Source organism: Phalangium opilio, unplaced genomic scaffold, assembly GCF_054372755.1.
Source record: "Phalangium opilio isolate 3A_F unplaced genomic scaffold, DU_Popi_V2 ptg000048l_1, whole genome shotgun sequence".
Lineage (NCBI taxonomy): Eukaryota > Metazoa > Arthropoda > Arachnida > Opiliones > Phalangiidae > Phalangium > Phalangium opilio.
The window spans coordinates 5,200,427-5,219,124 of NW_028324170.1; the positions used below are offsets into that span (position 1 = coordinate 5,200,427).

The 18,698-nt window shown below is 35.8% G+C and overlaps 1 protein-coding gene across 2 annotated transcripts; it reads left to right on the plus strand.

The window, feature by feature from the left end:
- Positions 1–1,430: 1,430 nt before the first annotated feature.
- VAChT (Vesicular acetylcholine transporter) lies at positions 1,431–16,578 on the plus strand. 2 transcript variants are annotated; one of them, XM_089839701.1, is made up of 2 exons: positions 1,431–1,511; positions 9,335–16,578. In XM_089839701.1, exon 2 carries the CDS (start codon positions 9,538–9,540, stop codon positions 11,404–11,406), a length of 1,869 nt encoding a protein of 622 aa, XP_089695827.1. In that variant the 5' UTR covers positions 1,431–1,511; positions 9,335–9,537; the 3' UTR covers positions 11,407–16,578. The 2 variants fall into 2 exon arrangements, with proteins under 2 accessions (XP_089695827.1, XP_089695828.1); XM_089839702.1 differs by lacking the exon at positions 1,431–1,511 and adding an exon at positions 8,883–9,000.
- Positions 16,579–18,698: the final 2,120 nt, after the last annotated feature.

Here is an 18,698-nt window from a genome sequence, read left to right on the forward strand (position 1 = left end):
AAGGCAAAAAAACAAAACACTAAAACAGTACATAAACTAAAAATAAACTGCTATAAAAACACATATACAACAATAGACACGTAGTCTAAAAATAATATACAACAGAAACTAAAACTAAAACTATAAAAACGTTAACAACAATAAAACACGTTTATCTTATAAAAGAGGAGCGAGTGAAACACGACGATCACTCGGTGACGGCCGATGTCCAATGGCAAAATGAATAATTAGATTACATAATATTGACACACTTTAGAGTTGTGACGTAGAGTCAAATGAAAAACGGACTTAGTTTTCACGTTCCATTTGACTAAAATACACCTAACAGCAACATCTTCGCCTACACCATCTCGAGTCAAAATAATACCCTCATCTTATAAGAGACAGTGTGGTTAAAACATTTTGAACCTGCTCTTAAATGTAACTTTTGCCAAATACGTGCATTTAACTGTAAGCAACTAGGAACTGTTTTTCCTCGCGTGATAGAACCATAGGAATGAGACAATTCGCTGAGAGTTTCACCAATGATTCGCGCCAAAATGTAACTGGAAATCTTAGCGCAGGCGTAATACTTCAAATATGTCCGAATTTATGAAGCGTTCGATAATTCAAAGAAATAGGTACGTCCAACTTCTTTCTTTCACAACTCTAAGTAAGACCTGGTTGAATTTATGACGTCCAAAGTTGAAATTAAATCTTATCCACAGTTTTCCAAGATGGCTCAAGATTAAAGTTTTCATATGTAGAAGCAGAAACTTATAAGCATCGCTTAAGTTCACGACAGATGAATATTGCTTCGGCTTCAGCGGGCTTACGCGGATTTTCGATTCTTGTCTGCTGAAAAGAAAAATAAATATTAAAAGTTCCACAAGCTAAACGAGACGTCGTGTACTAAAACTCGTGAAATAGAACATCCATGAGAACACTTATTAATAACCAAACAAAACAAAAATAAGGAAATAAAACATTTATAAAAAACCAAAGAAAACATTAATAACTAAACTATAACTATAACTCATAGAAAGTGTACTATAACTCATTTAAAATTTACTAAGACTCATTTAAAACCTAACTTATTTGAAATCACCTTTACATTGAAACGTTTTCTTATAAAATCCACTGAAACGTTTTCTAATGAAATCCGTTGATACGTTTCTAATGAAGTCCATTGAAACGATTATTAAAAATCCATCAAACCATTTATTTAAAACTAAACACACGTGACGTGTATAACAAGCAATATGAGGACAAATTTTTCAAGTGGTAGTACCTTACCTTTAAACGTCAGGAAAACAGGAAAAGTCGATTTTCGACGTCACCTATGAGAAGCACCGCCTTTCAAGGATGGGTTGGGACAGAGACGGTGAGACCACGCCTTCTTTTGGAGGAAGGAATTTTCCTTCCTTGGCATTTTATCAGAGAAACCTTCGGATAAGGCAGAAGCAAGGCAAGGGCAACCTCGGTCGGGTGTCGACGTTTCGCCGCTGCACGCTGCGAACCCCAAACGTCAGGTAAGGATCGTTTCAAATTATTTCTTGACTATTTTTCCTTTAAGTTCAGGAAAATATATTATACGTGTACGTGTACGTGTAGAAACATAAAAGCGACTAAAATAAAAACTAAAATATCGTGCAACAACGTTATAGATAACCCTCCTAATAGTGCAATTAGAACTTCAATATTTTTAAAGTTTTATAAAATAGATAATATACCTCATCCGCACATTCAAGTAGAACTGATTAAACTATATTTCTTCTCAGATTTAATTCAATATACAGGGTAGAAACTTTCCTATAACGCGTAGTTATTATGCAGGAACTTTTACAGGTGCTTGTAGAGAACTTCAATAAGTACTCGCAACACATTTATTTGATATTGGATTCCGTTCCGTGAACAAATCTATTTAGTTCATGATCAATGACTTTGTTTCATTTGGTTCATTAATGTATCGCGACTACTGATTTAATTTCACTACAAGCGCCTGTAAACCCCTTACAGATTTTCCCTGCATAGCACCTTCGCGTTAGGGGAAAGTATCTTCACTGGTTGACGAGGATGAAGTTTTAACCCCTGTATATAATGTTGAAATTTCGACATAACTTTCAGAACTAGATATCATTCAGAAATATATATTTTCAAAATACCGAATGATTAAATATAAATAAATAAATACCTATTGATTGTTCTGATAAGGGGCCACATAAAGCAATAAAAGGTTGAGTGAATCTGCATACTAAATATCAATAAAAACGTCGAAACGTGCAATCAACGTTATTCCCTAAGAAATATGTAAATTACATTTCTGAATGGGAGCCATTTTTCAAAATGGATGCGGATTCGAAAACGTTTTCTTATTGAGTACCTATTACTTAGGAGTATATATTAAGGTACCAGCACAAAATAGTTCCACCTTCCTGGGGAAAGTTGAGAGTTGATTATCTCAATCAGTCAGAACAAACAAAAACAATACTTTGTTATTTATTATTATTTATTTTTACTTTTGTTCAATCGTGTTTGAAGAAGAATAGTTTAGGCACAAATATATTTAGCGATTGTACTACTATTCAACTGTTATAAACAGAATGGTAACTTTAATATCTAGCTACTTCCCCCCAACGCTTTGGTGTTGTGTAAAGAATACGTGTAAGAGGAGTTACAGGCGCTAGTAGAGAGATCAAATATAATTCTGAATCAACCGAGTTTCCCAGTATGATTTGTGTCATGCCAGCTTGTTATTTGTCAAAACAATCGGAGAAGCGACCCCAGGTGAAGCCTAATGACTACATAAAGGAGTAAGCTAGTTCTAGAGTATCTCGGAACTTGTCTATCCAGTTTTCAGGTGAAACCCCAATCCGTAATATGCGAGGGGTCGGACGTTTAGGAAAAAGTGTACGGGATTTCGAAATCCAATTTGATTTTGTCGTATTTCGTTTGATTTCGTCTGATTTCATCGGATTTCATTTGATTTCATCGGATTTCGTTTGATTTCGTCGGAATTTGTTTGATTTCAGAATTCGATAAAATCCAATGGATTTCATCGAATTTTAAGATTTTCCCCGTGATTCGGTCGGATTTTGCTATTTTTACCGTGATTTCGACTGATTTTGCGATATTTCCCTTGATTTCGTTGGATTTTGAGGTTTTTCGCGTGATTTCCTCGGATTTTGAGATTTTTCCCCGTAATTTCGTCGGATTTTGTGATTTCTTTTGATTTTGGATTTCGTGAATATTGTAATGGATTTCACGATTTCTTTACTGATTTTGCTTCTGATTTTGTGATTTCGCTTCTAATTTTGTGATTTCTATGTTGATTTCGTGATTTCTTTGTTGATTTTGTGATTTTTTACTGATTTTATGATTTCTTTACTGATTTTGTGATTTCGTTGCTGATTTCGGATTTTTTAATTGATTTCGAAATCAGCATTGATTTCGGATTTCTTAAATTGGATTTCACGGGTAGCGTACGGGATTTCATGAATGACCGACCCCTCGGTAATATGGGAACAAAGCTTTTGGGCCAAATGGAAAGTCTATTGTTATTGTTCAGAATAGGATAATAGAATAAGGATGACACTCTGTATCCTTTTAATACTGTAGTTATGTAACATGATTCTTCCCAGGCTTATGCACCTTTTTGCTTGCTCTCCCGCTCAGATGGGCAACGCACCGTGCAAGGGTGAATTCTATAACTGTTTGGTACTAAATCCTCAGCAATCAACCCATAAACCTTGGGACACAATAATTAAGCGCTAGTAGAGTAATGACGAGGGAACTATTTATTGCTTATGTGATTCGGTTTAACCTTGCTCCAAATGTTAAGGGATGTTGGGAAGAATCATGTTACAATTACCCCATTCTGTGGTACACTACTCTCTACTACACTTCTTGTTATATTTGATACTCTTGGTACACTAATCTCGAAGAGAAGCATTATACACTTCTGGTTATTTTAAGCACTTACCAAATTATGAAGATGATCATTCAAATACGCCTGTTGATTTCCAGGCATTTATGCAAATGAGATTCGCTAGTAAATTCCATTTTACTCACCGCTTTTGAGTACATTTTTAGTTTTTCCAAGTTATCAGGCTCTTCTGCTATATATCAAACGGGCCGAGTACTATCCTGGCAAACGATCATCCTCCTCCGTCAAACCCCAGCGCGTCCACTGTCAGTTTTTAACGTTATCCACATGTAGTGATTATCAGATAGGTGCTCGGATCGAACCCACTTAGAGCTGCATGATACTACCGCCAATGTACAATTTGGTTGAAAACAAAACATTACTTTCTCTGATCTCTTTATTTAAAATAGCCTTTAAATGATGTGTCTTTCTGCAATATTAATTATTAAAGAATAATAGATAATGAATGAATGTGAGGTCTTTTCTGTGGATAGAAAGTCTATTGACACAATTAGGAATGCATACAGCTAATAAGAATCATTGTGGTCCCATGGATGCTAATTTCTCTGCCGGTTTTGCACTATCTACGCAAGTACTATATATCGTCACTCGTCACAACCCGACAAAAAACTATAAGATCATTCTCAGATTAATCTTCCGGAGCGGTTTAAACGATATTTTTCCCCGCCAAAATGTCTTTGCGATCCGTACTGAACTGTCTTTTAATACAGAATAATGGAAGACACGAATCCGAGGGAGAGGTGATCTTTGGAACACGCAAATGTTTACAGAGCACTCCGAACAGTTCAATGGAATTCGCTATTAATTGCTCGTATCTTATTTAATATTGTAGAACTAATTCATTATTTTATACGCTCTTCGAATGAAATAGATAAAAAATATAGCCTGAAATTCCTTAAAAACGCAATGAAAATATTTCCAATTGAAAAACAAGGATACTTAAGAAGAGTGTGGGAATTAGACTATTGGTAAAAAACATGTTTAAGGACAATGATTCGTCATATGACCCGCTAAGTTACTAGTAATCTAATATTTGCAATAAAGGCTCAATAAGAACTGTTTTTAAGATTAATTTATTTATTTTACCAAATATTTCTCTTAATTCTTGGGTAAACGCCTATTTCCCCCTTATCCGTTAAAGTTCAAGGCACCACGCGTACAATACATAGTTTTCAGACAAGGAGGCTTGATACCATTTACACCAGGATTCCAGGCTACTTGGTATACAGTACTTTGTCCGCTTAGAGCATGGCTGCTTGGTGCAAACGGTATCAATCCTCCTTGTCTGAAAACTATGTATATATGAGACACTAAAATGTTTTTGCCACAACTGAAAAAACCCGATAGTCAGGACACCTGCTCAGTTTCCCACGACAAATAGAGGCAGACTATATTGTTTTGAAAGGGAAAAACTGCTCGGAATACAGTGTTGGAAAAGGAGCTCGATAAATGTGTTAGTACAACCATATATATAGGAATAGAAATAATCTATATTTAAGTATCATACGCTCTTGTTTATTAGTTATAGCTAGCCACTTTGGCATTTATGAAATAGTAAGTCCATTTTTGCCTTCAGGATGTCACGCAAAAGCGGGAATATTCGATAAAAGCGATCGCCCTCAATTTATAAAGAAAGAATTGTTATCGTCTGTTACTAAGACAATAGAAATTTAAATGTTCCATATAATTTAATTGACTTTACCATAAGTAACATAATAACCATAAGTATGACAATTAGCCAAAACTAACTATAAACCTATTTTCGGGCCTTTTACGTCATCATAAGTTCGCGCCCAGCACAGAGACCCCTAGCGGTGGAAAATGAAGCGACTTCCGCCCCATATCGGAAATCCGGTTCAGAGGTTTTAAGAGACGCCATTGAGATTTGAGTCAACTGTACTAAGCCTTGGTTATATAGTTGATCTGTATTGACTTTTTACTGACTTTAGCGCGACCACGTTACGAAGTTGAAAATTGTACTGGGTAGATTTAGTTACCGAATATTTAGACTTCAAAAGGCTTATCATTTTTGGTGCTGAAATATCCGACTTATGGCAATCTCAAAGTCAAAAATACAAACACCGCGACGACCGCGCGAGCTTGTACAATAAATAGCAGACGAGCTATTTCCGACACAAATACGTTCAAGGAGATGGTTTATTGTGATTGGCTAAAATTGTAGAACTATGTCATTCGCCAAAGACCAGCATGAAGTACTCGACGGGGTTGCAAGTCCTGGCCTGATGTAAGTGAGAGTATCAGTGTTGATTATAGGTTTCATTTGGAAATTTGCATTATTACATAGGAAGAGTCATACTTATGTTTATTATGTTACTTATGACTTTACTTATACAGCCTTACCGAGAGCGAGCTGGTTAGAGAACTACACTAGAATTGATTATACACGCGGTTCAGCAGTTTATCTCCTATTTAGTCTCCGTTGGTACTTGACAGCGCTTAGTTTTCAGCTTATACAGTAACTGGTGCCCTGGAGAAATTAGGCTAACCCTTTTTTAACTTAAGAATTTACGGAATTATCGTTAGAAATGATAGAATCAAAAACCTAAGAGTTTTCACGATGTCAAACTTGATCCTTAAAAATAATGAACGATTCAAATGTGTTAAGTTTTGAAGAGAGGCCAAAGGAACGTGAAATGTTAAATTTTAAGTCTTGCCATCAAATTAGCATTAGAAAATCAACTTTTCTGGTAAAACTCCTGTAATTTGAATATTTGGACTAACGAATGATTCAATTGGAGGAAATTTGTTAGCGAAAGTATTGAGAAAATGATTAAAGATGGATGGTGTATTCTAGAGGAATCCGCAATATCCAAATCATGAACGAAAATAGATTATCTACATTGAGATAACTATAATCCTTTCGTGTTTGATGGTAATTCGAATAGAGTCGCCATTGAGTTCAGTTGGACTTAGTTTTCTTGGAATTCTTCGAGGTGTTCTTTAGGTCCCAAACGAACTCAAATGATAAAACTATGTTTTAGTACGCATGCGTGGTCCGGTTTTGATCGTCTCGTCGCATTGCGTTATCCCCAAAAATCGCGAACTCTCCGCGCTTCGCGGTGACGCTACAAGCCCAAGACACTACCCCAATCTTCTTCGATCGTGTAGTTGCCAGCGACCCCGTCCAAATGCGGCGTTTCTCTTCAGTCCGTCCTGAACGCGAACTCTAAGAACTCCGACCCAATTAAGGAAGATATAGAACGCACACCCTAAGGCTCGAATGATGAACGAATTCAGAGGGAACCGAAAAAGAGAATATTACGACTATTTTGGGTTGAACCATTTGAAATGAATATATTAAATTTATATTTTATAAAATCGCATTTAGAATACTAATATTGTAACAATTAAGCTTGACACGCACTTAATGAAATACTTTTATGAGTTACGTATCCCAGTAAAACATTAACGTTCGTAGACCATCTTGTTATTTGCCAAATTTTTGCTAGAATCGACCCAATTGGTGAGGAAGGGCTATTAGAAAACCACGTCAGCTTAGACTGATTTACACCGTCACTTATCTGTCTACTATTTTAAAAGATGGTCGTGGAATGGATTTCAAAGACCTTCCTTGGTGTTCGTTTGACCAACTATCCCCGCAATACTACTTTTGGATAATAATACAATGCCCATTCAGCGAGTTAGTGAATTTCACAAATATAGATTTTTCAGGAAAAGACATTTAGTCTCTATACGAGTACGACACGGTAAAGGTTGGCCCAGAAAGCCTTTCATATCAGATTTCTCCTAAACGGCACTTTAGTTTGCATTATTGGCCAGAAATATATAAGCAAGAAGTTCATCGTGGTCATTTAAAGCTTACGTTGACCAATTTCACGACGTTAAATGGTCTCATGTTTGCGTGGTTTATCAAAGGTTTAAGCGGCAACTGAAGGAAAAGACAGTGATGCTTCGTATTCTGATGGTGAAAAATTAGGTGAAATTTCCAGAGCACGCAAAGTGACCCAGTATTGTTTTCCTCGGATCATTTTAGTTACTTTTAGGTCACCATTTTAAAAGACTGGCATGCTAAACCTCCAAAGCCATATAACTTTACAATTAACATACTTCCGTATTACCAATAGCTTTGGTAAGCAGTCGTAAAAGGGCATTCGTTAATTTGCATGAAATCTACATTAAGTGATTGGGGCGCGAGCTTCCCTCGTAGGTAAACGGGGTCTCTGTCTTACACGCCGCGCGGTTAGGGTAGCTTCGAATTTCGCTAGCCATGCAAATTTCCGGTGAACGTTTCGATTTATTGATTGACGGTTTTACCTCCGTTAGTAGAAAAAAGAACCTAGTTGGTCTAGACAAAATACTCCAGCTTAACTGGACCCTTATCGCCAAATAGGAAGGATCTGAGAGGTACTCGGGGTTACGAGAGAATTTCACTCCGGAAACTCAAACATTTGACCGAAAGGAGTGGCCGGGACTGGTCATACCATTCCGCTATTTAAAATGGACGGGAGCAAATACTCCATTAACCTTTCTTGATTTCAAATGAGGCTCGGAGATTGTTTTAAAGTGATACTTTAATGCACCAACAATGATTTTTAAGACCGTTAAATGGATAGTAGCGTAAGTTTACAAGATATGTTCCATAAGTATGACCCAACCTATGTTTCGTAATGCCAGGAGCTAGGTCGAGAACGACGCGAGAATTGACTACACTCGGTTTTGTAGTCCATCTTCCTATTTAGTCTGTACTAAGCCTTTAACAGTGCCTCACCAGGCGTCGCTTTACGAGAATTTATTTATTTACATTATTTTCACCTACGTCACTTCATGAAAAGCTCTGTGTAACCAGTGACAAACTTATGGAACATATATTATGAACTTATGATAGAAGTAATGTTTCAATTTTTTAGATTGGGTGTTTATAAGAATTAATCTTAAAATAAATCTTTAAAAAGAAAAGCATACCATTAAGTGCCGTAGTCATCTTTAGCAGCAAAGGAATCCGGTGTAGCTCGTCAGAACATTTTTGTTGCATTAAAATGGATGCATCTTAAATGCCAAAGGTCATAAAGAATAGATATGGCGATGTACTGAAGGTGTTTTGTATTTAATTTTTGCTTAAATTTCATTTTGGAATATTATTATTTTCTCATAAAATCAGAGAATAGATGAATATTTTTTTCGAACAATAAAAGAATGCCTACATTTCAATTACATGTACAATCTTAAAAATCATGTCTTATTCCTTTTTAATTTAAGCCTATAATTGTCTTCTCTATCGGACTCTGTGTTTGTGCCGCTATCCATAACCCCTTAAAACACTAACTGACTAACCCGTTTAAAGTAGTTCCAAAGTAGAATAAGCTTTCCTAAAATACTATAAAAGGAAGAAAAACTGAATATTGGATATTTTTTCTGTCTGTCCTTTAGGGAGAAATTGTTCAAACATTGTCCCGTATGCGGCACGAAGCAGACGACGATGCGAGAAGACGTAATCATGAAGAGGCCCAATCAAAATACGCCATCAAAGTGAAACGCAATAACAGCAAACGTAACAATGAAACTCCAATGATAATTGTTTGTTCCATCGATTAACCAAACATAAATCGATTATAAAAAAAACCATCGAAAATATGCCTGTCATCCCGTTCATAAACGTAGACACATCGCAAGTATGGCGTCGTTTCAACGAAAAGATCGAAGAACCCGAGAGTCAAAAGCGCATGATTTTGGTGATAGTTTGTATCGCATTACTACTGGACAATATGTTATACATGGTAATCGTCCCGATAATCCCGGACTATCTAAGACAAATCAAGGTATGGGACACGCACATAGAAGGCGGGACATTTGTCAATGTCTCTCCGAACCCGAAAGATTACGCGTACAACGCGTCATCGAACGTGACGAATTATAACTACACACGTAGAAGAGTCGGACAACACACGATATACGAAGGAGAGGACTCTGCAGTTGGTTTTCTGTTTGCGTCAAAGGCCATTGTACAACTGTTCATCAACCCATTTTCAGGGGCAGTCATCGACCGAATCGGTTATGATATCCCAATGATGATCGGGCTAACGGTCATGTTTTTCTCAACCGCAATGTTCACGTGCGGTCGTAGCTACGGTATCCTTCTGATGGCCAGGAGTCTACAAGGAGTGGGTTCGGCGTTCGCGGATACTGGCGGACTGGCCATGATCGCAGACAGGTTCAAAGAAGACAATGAAAGAAGCAAAGCATTGGGCATTGCCCTGGCCTTTATATCATTCGGATGCTTGGTCGCGCCACCTTTCGGAGGAGTACTGTACGAATTTGGTGGCAAAGAGGTACCATTTATCATATTATCCCTGGTATGTCTCTTGGATGGGGTCCTACTCCTGTTCGTAATGCGACCGGTTAAACAAGCCATGAAGGAGTCCGGACAGGAACGTCCGAATGGCACCCCCATATGGAGGCTCTTCATCGACCCTTATATCGCATGCGCGGCAGGTGCACTGATGATGTCCAACGTATCCCTCGCCTTCCTGGAACCCACAATCTCTCTGTGGATGAAAGATACCATGAATGTTGGAGAGTGGCAGATGGGCTTGATTTGGTTACCGGCATTTTTTCCTCACGTCTTCGGGGTGTATTTGACCGTCAAACTCGCTAATAAATATCCGCAATATCAGTGGGTTATGGCAGCTACTGGACTAGCTTTGGAAGGGCTGTGTTGTTTCGTTGTTCCATTCGCCAGATCGTTCTGGTTCCTCATCTTACCAATCTCCGGAATTTGCTTCGGAATCGCCCAAGTTGATACGTCACTATTACCGACGTTGGGGTACCTCGTTGATGTCCGATACGTATCCGTTTACGGATCAATTTACGCTATCGCCGACATATCTTACTCACTGGCCTACGCGGTGGGACCTATCATCGCTGGTAGCATCGTGGAAAACATCGGTTTCTTAGCTCTGAACATTTGCATCGCAGTGTCGAATCTGCTTTACGTTCCTGTATTATTCGCTCTGAGAAACGTCTACGATTACAAACCATTTGAAAACGAGGCCAATATTCTTATGTCCGACCCACCACCGAAACAATACGAAACTTACGCTTTACAGGAACGGTCAACCGATGAAAGTTTCACCCCCGAGACGACTAATCAACAACAGCAGCAGCAACAACAACAACATCCGGAAGTGACACAGCCCAATTACCTCAATAATCAAAACCCAAGAGGCGATAATGTCAACATCTCTACAAATCCTTTCAAACAGCAACAAGACGCACCGAATAACGTCACAAAGACGCGTACCATGAATCAATATAATCAACAGCAGCAACAACAACAACAATATCCCCAACGACCTCCTCCACCCTCTAAAGGCATCACGCCGCTTCAAAAACCACCTGGAAAACATCCAGGAAATCCTGGAGGCAAGAAGAACGTCAGGATACGGGCCTACGGCTCACCCGATATGGAAAGAATGATAACGAGTTCCGACGAGGAAAGCTAGGCATAGTTTAATCTAATTAGAATTAAGCATGTTGTTCGTAACGTAATTCGGTTAAAAGTTAGATATCTAAAAATTAATGACGTTGTATAAATAAATTTTATTTAATTAATTTTAAATTTAAATTAGTCGATACAAAGTATTCTTATATTGGTTAGTTCAAGCGCGATATTTTGATGTTTAATATTACGTTATGAGCCTATGTTTAAAATACAGAATATTTATGTTAATTATTGACTTAATCAACAAAGATGTTTGAAACAAGTTAGGACATTTATGAATGGATACGCGGTGCATTGGGGCCACTATACTGGTACGCATAAATTTCAAATTACATTGTATCTACATTATTTAAAATGTACGCCTTTTCAGTATTCAAAACAAATAATTTAACTTTTCCACTGACTTCAATTCCGAAATTCCATTAAGGGATGACTTGATCTAATTTTGAAACTTGCCTACACCTGATTTCCCTCAAAGGACCCTGATTTGAGCAGCCCTGTAGTCCACTTACGGTCTAAAATATTAACCATCCGCTTACCACTGTTCCAAGCATTACAAGAAGTGTGTACCAGAATGGTGGTCAAATAGAACGGGATATAAATCATTCATAGCCGTCTTAACTTCAGTATATAAACTAAACAACTCCTCAAACAAGTAGTCCTCTACTTACTTCGGTGTTCAGGAATTCAGATGAAATCACTTCTCGTTTGATGATGATGTTTGATAGGTGTGACATGACGTTAGATCTAAAAAAAGTTATTATAAACAAAAAGTTCGTTGTTAAAATTATATTTAAAGTTGTTTAAAAAAATTGACTTAAAACCAATTGCAAGAATTCAAAGTCAACAACTGACAATCATCTACGTAGTATGTTGCAGTCTTGCCGTGTTAGAAATAAATTAGGATAAAAATATATTGAAATTATCCAAACGCTTGAACTGAATTGAATTCCTCGCACATTATAAACGCTACTTTCGCGCAATTTTGTTATACGCGCGGTTTAGCCTAAAATCAAGCGCTCGACAATCACATTTAAAGAGCATTGATGGTAAAAATTGTTCATTTCAAGAAACTAAGTTTTCAAATTTGAAACGAAATAAGTATAATACGGGCATTAATTTCAAACCCACGGAGTTCACGGCGATCGCAAAATAAAGCTTGTTTTTGTGACAGAAGTGGTAAAGTTAAAAGTCCCAATTGACCTTGAAGTGGATTGTTATTTTGCCAGTAAATGGTCACGAGATTCCACGAGCGCAGAACGTGTTGCGCATTTTTTACGAACTCGTTTTATCAAAAGCGCAGATAGTCATTTACTATGTACTATTGAAGAGCTGATTGGTAAGCTTCGGTTAGGTTGTGTTATGGCTTCGTTTGGACCAAAACAAAATCGATGTTCTACCAAATAGCTGTGCAATGAGTGTAGTAAGTTATATTCTCTTCAGACGGGATAATATAATTGTGATTTACATCGCAAGACACCATCTACTGTGTAAAAGCTGTCGATAACCTTCTGTAGTGGGACCTACAAAAAGGATAATATTTATTGACGGTAGATTACTGTAAAAGGTTAATTTGGACTTGTTAAAATAGACTTCACCACTTCAATCACGAAAAAAAAAAATAGAAAGACGGAAATGAACTTAAACTATATCAGCGGTGCTATAGTTTTTGCTGTTTCCACTGTACAAATTTTGCGTGCAAATTTGAGGGAAAAATGCCTGATTTAATCAGTAATACGAGCTTTATTTTGCAAATAATTTAATTTGCGCTTGCAATTAAGTTGCAAAATTAGCCTTAAAGAAATATTAAACGTAACAGCGTTGACTTAACACAATTAAATTGTATCCCCATACGATAATCGAACATTTAAATTGGGAAAATTAACCTTAATTAAATTTGGAACTGAGAATAACGCGCAAAACCTAACAGCATTAAAAATATGTTGTATAACCATATGGATAATCAAACATTTAAATTGGGAAAAAATTAACGTTAATTAAATTTGTAACCAAGTATAAATGTGACATACGAAACAAAGTTGATTTAATATTAAAAAAATTAAACTAAACTTTAATTAACGAACTTTGAACTAAGGAATTTTGAATTTGAATTAAATTTTTATGTTAATAGTAATGTGTAAAAAATATATTATATGAAATCGCGATCGACTTCAATTAATTACGTGTGCCATTAATAGTTTGTAGAGCGAAATGACAATCAATCAATCAATCAATGTATAATAACGATCGAAAAAAAAATGGCTGAATCATTAAGCATAATATTGTAATATTGTCTCCGCTTTTCCCTTTGAGCTGCCCAAGTCTTAACATAGCGCGTGGATTAATTTCAGAGTTATTAACGTGTATATTAGACAGCAATAATTCATTACGTAATTGATCAATGTTTTTAATTGTCCAAATTAATTCTTAATTATTTAATTTATAGGACTTTTTACGCTTAATAACTCCTATGTCCAAGGGTAAAATTAAAAAATAATTCGGAACTAAATTTGTAACTTCCAGTTGAGGTGGATGTTGTTCGACAGTCGCGAGCGGTTCGGGGTTTTCTTTAAAACTACCTAGTGACGTCGTAATGAACTATTCTGAATTACTTAGTGAATATTCAGGGAGATTCTGTAAGAGGGAGAATACTTTTTCGAGCATGGTTCTGCGCTTGAAGGAGACAGAGAGATCAGATGACGCACAACCTCTTCCAAGCGGTTTTGGACTGTCGAATAATGTCCGCTTAATTGCGGTCAAGCTTGTCTATAGGTTCGAGTCAACAGAGTTAGTTACGATTTCATTCTAAATATATATAATACAGTCCCGCCTTTACAAGTTAGAAAAAAGAACAAGCTCTTAATTAGCACATGCAGTGTCTATCTACCTTTGACCATATCACACGACTCGAAACTTTGACAAGCACAAAGAGTCAACCTTTTTTTTTATTACAAACTTAGAAAAGACAATTATTTACATACGCATAACCAGAAAGGTGACGCGTGAAAACACACGTGGTAAAAACGAAAGCGCCATCTTTCTGAAACAAAAAGCATATAGACATAACAGAAAGTGAGGAACAAACGTGAATGAAACCCTTTCGTAGTGTCAAGTCTAATGTTTACATCTTGAAGTCTAGCTTTCTCTCTAGTTTCTTCGGACGACCAATCAGTTCGAGGACTTACTTGAGGCATTCAGGATGTTAGAATGTTTTTGGTTCTTAGAGATAATTAATTTTTGTAGCGTAAACCTATCGGTAAATGTAATTCGGTTTGTTCAGGTACTCACGCTATAGTTTTTCTCTTGTACATCGCGGAGACAGGAAGTATATCTTTCTCATAGACTCAGAGGCAAGGTAAATCACGTGTCTTCACATTTCCTCACGTTCTGTACTATCTACATTCCCTTTTTCCGCAACTAACAAAGTTATAAACAGAATTACAGGCAAAGTTGCGCGCGCACCTTCCTGATTAGAAAAAAGAAAAATTCAATTTCAACTTCCAAAATGTATATAATTTAAACCTTCATCAATTGGATGATTTTTTTAATTTAAATATAATTACTGATTGTAAATTATGTAAAGCAAGCCACCACATAAAGGGGAAATTAGAATTAGAGAAATTCGTAACGTTCGTGTGTGTCCCACGGAGAATGTAATATCCGTGGCATAATTGTTCGACAATCATTTTAAAAAAAATACAAAAACGAACTTAACGCACTTTTGTGTTCTAATGTTCAAGTGAAAATAATTAATACATATATATAAAACAGAGGCCTGCTTTTAGCCTAACTAATTAAATATATAGAAACGAAACACCTAATTAGGAATAGAGTTTATAAAATATAGAACAAATATGATGATATTTAAATGTACTAAAGTGAAAAAAAAAATCAAACGGAATTTTGAATTTAATAATGTAAAAAAAACAAACAATTATCAAAATGATATCTTAAGAATCAAGTCGAGTTAAATGATGCTCAAAATTCGGTTGAAAGCGTAAAATACAATCCAGGGATCAGATTAATTAAATAAACCAAGTTTCGAAATACATATCTTATGTAGCAACCTAAAATACAAGGAAGAGAAGCTAAATTTTCAGATAAAAGTCTTGAAAGCATATTGGTCCTATATTCGGTACTAGGGAGCAGATTGCCGAATGGCAAGTAACGGGAGTGTGTGTTAAGGTTTGCAGGAAAGCGAGCACGCATCAGTTCAGTGCTGGCCCTTTTCCCGTCCCGTATAGATCTGTAGTGCCGTGAACACAAATATTCATTCACTTGGTTCACCTCAGAACTATGCACGAATGACGCTACAAACAGTGAGGAAGCTAAAGACTGAAAGATTCGATACAATATCGAAAGTCTGACGCTGGCTTAAGATCATTGCACATTTTAAGAGTGACTGGGTTGAATTTTAAAGGGATACTTGCGTATAAATATATCATTCAATTTTAGACCTAATTATTTTTAGAATATAATTTAAAATTAAAGCGAATGATATATGTATAGATGGATAATGTTTTTGTGATAAAAAATCATAGGCGATATCTGGATGAAAACGGCAACGTTAATACGATGCCGCCCTGTTTCCACGGGTATTTTCTCCGAGTACACGACCCAATTATAATGGTAACACACACGGTAGGCTTTGCGTCTATTTAATTAACCATTTTCGAAATATTTTATAGATTTTATAATTTAGCAAAACTTACTTAATTTCACAATAAATTTCTCATTTTCAAGAAATTATACGCTAGCATCCCTTCAATATTTCAATTAAAACCCGGTTTTTCTAATAGTAATTTTGGTATGAACTACAAAATATACAATTAAGGAAAATAAATAATAATTGTTGTCTATTAGAATTTTCCATAAGAAAATATTACAACCCATACGAACAGAAGTAACGAAACTAGCTAAAAGTCTAGTTTCTTCCATACTAACATATATACAAGCTATGACAATCACTAGCATTTATAACGTCAAATTAATGACTAGTTAGAAGTAGATTTCACGAAAAAGCAATTTACATCTCGACCATAAATAACCCATCTGAAATTATTCGAGGTTTATTGATCCGAGAGAGAGAGAAAGAACTAACCAGCCGTGAGGATCGAATCATGGCAATAGTTTTGGAAGACCAAGGCCGAGAAAAAGTAAAATTAGATGAATCAATCATGGATTTATAAATCCATGAATCAATTATTAGGCAAAGCACGATATAATATAAGAAAATGCACTGGGAAGAGAAAGTTCCCCAATTACAAATCTTTAGTTCAATAAACCTCGAAACAAACACAGTTTTTAGCGGGTCTTAACATCTTCCATATTTGAGAAGTTAAAATAAATTAGGAGTTGAAAAAGGCATGCACGTGCCATTGCCGCTCGAAGCGTTGCTTGGCACGTTGATAAATGATTAGGAGGGCCTCCCATGATGACGGAAATCGAGCCAAGGAAAGCAAGCCATTTTTAAAATAACAAAAATTCAAAAAAAGAAAATGAAAAACGAAGTCGCGTAACGAAACATCTATGTCTAGATCAATTCACCTTCGTATGTTGGTAGCAAACGCGAAGATAGGTTACGTTTGCTGATATTTCAAGGAAACAACATAAATATAAACATTAAAGAGATACTCTCATTATAATTTATAGGCTATTATTTTTAAGTATATATTAATATACGACGTTATCCTTTTGACAAATTAGTTAGTGGGGATTTATCTGTTTATTCTTATTGCCGCTACATTATCCTTAAATAGGGGGGGGGGCGACTTAGGAGGAAAATACGGGATGTTTCATCTTCGCGCAAGCGTTGTAGAGTTTCTGGTTGCGCAGAGTAGACACGCAATGGTTCATCTGCATCCCCACCTTAAGGGATGATTTTTTATCATTTAATCACGTGAAAAATTAACCTCGTAATGCCCTCTAGTTTTTACCAGGATCCTCAGCGACTTGTGTGTGGAAGGGCTGTCGGAAGGGTAGGGAATAAGTGAACATATCCATCTCCCTTTTTCCTCCATGACATAATTTAAAATATACACCAACTTATGTAGTGTAATTATAACTTTTAAGAGTGGGCTTTGTAATTCTAAATTGGTATTCGAGAATTGTGAGCTTAAGTGAAAATATTTTATTTATTTGCGCCTGTATTTAAACACCGATTGCTTTGAAATTCCGAGTGAATTCATATCCATAGCTTTAAACTGCAATTTCTGAAATTAAATTGCAAATGACCTTGCTATACTCCACTTGCTCGTGAGTGCAATTGTTATTAACATATCGACAAAACACCCAGTTCTCCTTTCTCGTACAGTGTTTATAATACATATTAATTTGTGGGTCATTTGCAAACCAACAAGTTAAACTATATTTAGGTACAGATCATTTACCAATTATCTACAACTTACAGCGCAAGTTACAATCAGTAGCTTTTGAATTACCTACGTATACATTACGGTCTCGAGCTTTGTAATACAATTACTTCATTTCAGTTAAATTAAGTATTCATAAACTAACCGCGGCACAATCAAGATTCTGATGACAATCCTTAAATTTAAAATAATCAGACAATCTTAAAGATAAAAAAAAAATAAAAAATAGGGAACTAAAGTAGTTGAAGTGTTGTTAAAAATGCGATAAAGACGGTTTAAAAAAAATAGACATAAATTTGTCCAAGCGAAATATTTATGACCTATAATCCTTACGCCCTAAGACCTAATTATTCCCCTTCCAATAATTAAAAACAAATTAATATTAAATTAAATTAAAAAATGTATTGAAAAAGGTTCTATAAAATCAGAAAATACGATGCTGTAAACGTTGTGAATTTTTTTATTTAAATTTTATGGTTGAAACTAATTAAGAAAATTAAGAATAAAGATGATATTAATTAAAATGTTTAAAAATTGAATCGAATATTATGATAATTATGAAATTAATTGATATAAAATTTATGATGAGAAAAAAATAAATGTTCTTTGATTTCAAAAATTATTACGCCTTTTGTCAGTTTTTCCGGAATTTTAGTGTTGGAAATTGAGTCTTTTAGGGTGACGTCAGCACCTTGGCAAAACGTCATTGGTTTACCTTTTGGCAGTGAGTGGTAATGTTTGGTATCCCGTTTTTATTTCGTCTATAGCAAGGGTGACTTAAACACTACAAGTCTTCTAAAGTAGCTATATCATTCATAGCTTCTGTGATCGACCAATCTATTAATAGCCCACATACATCCATGATCTAATTAGACCTACACATCTGTTATTAATTAATTTAGCTGGGGTATATGGTAGTATT

What these genes read in the sequence shown, in the direction of transcription:
- VAChT (XM_089839701.1), top strand. Translation starts at nt 9,538, where the DNA reads ATGCCTGTCATCCCGTTCATAAACGTAGACACATCGCAAGTATGGCGT.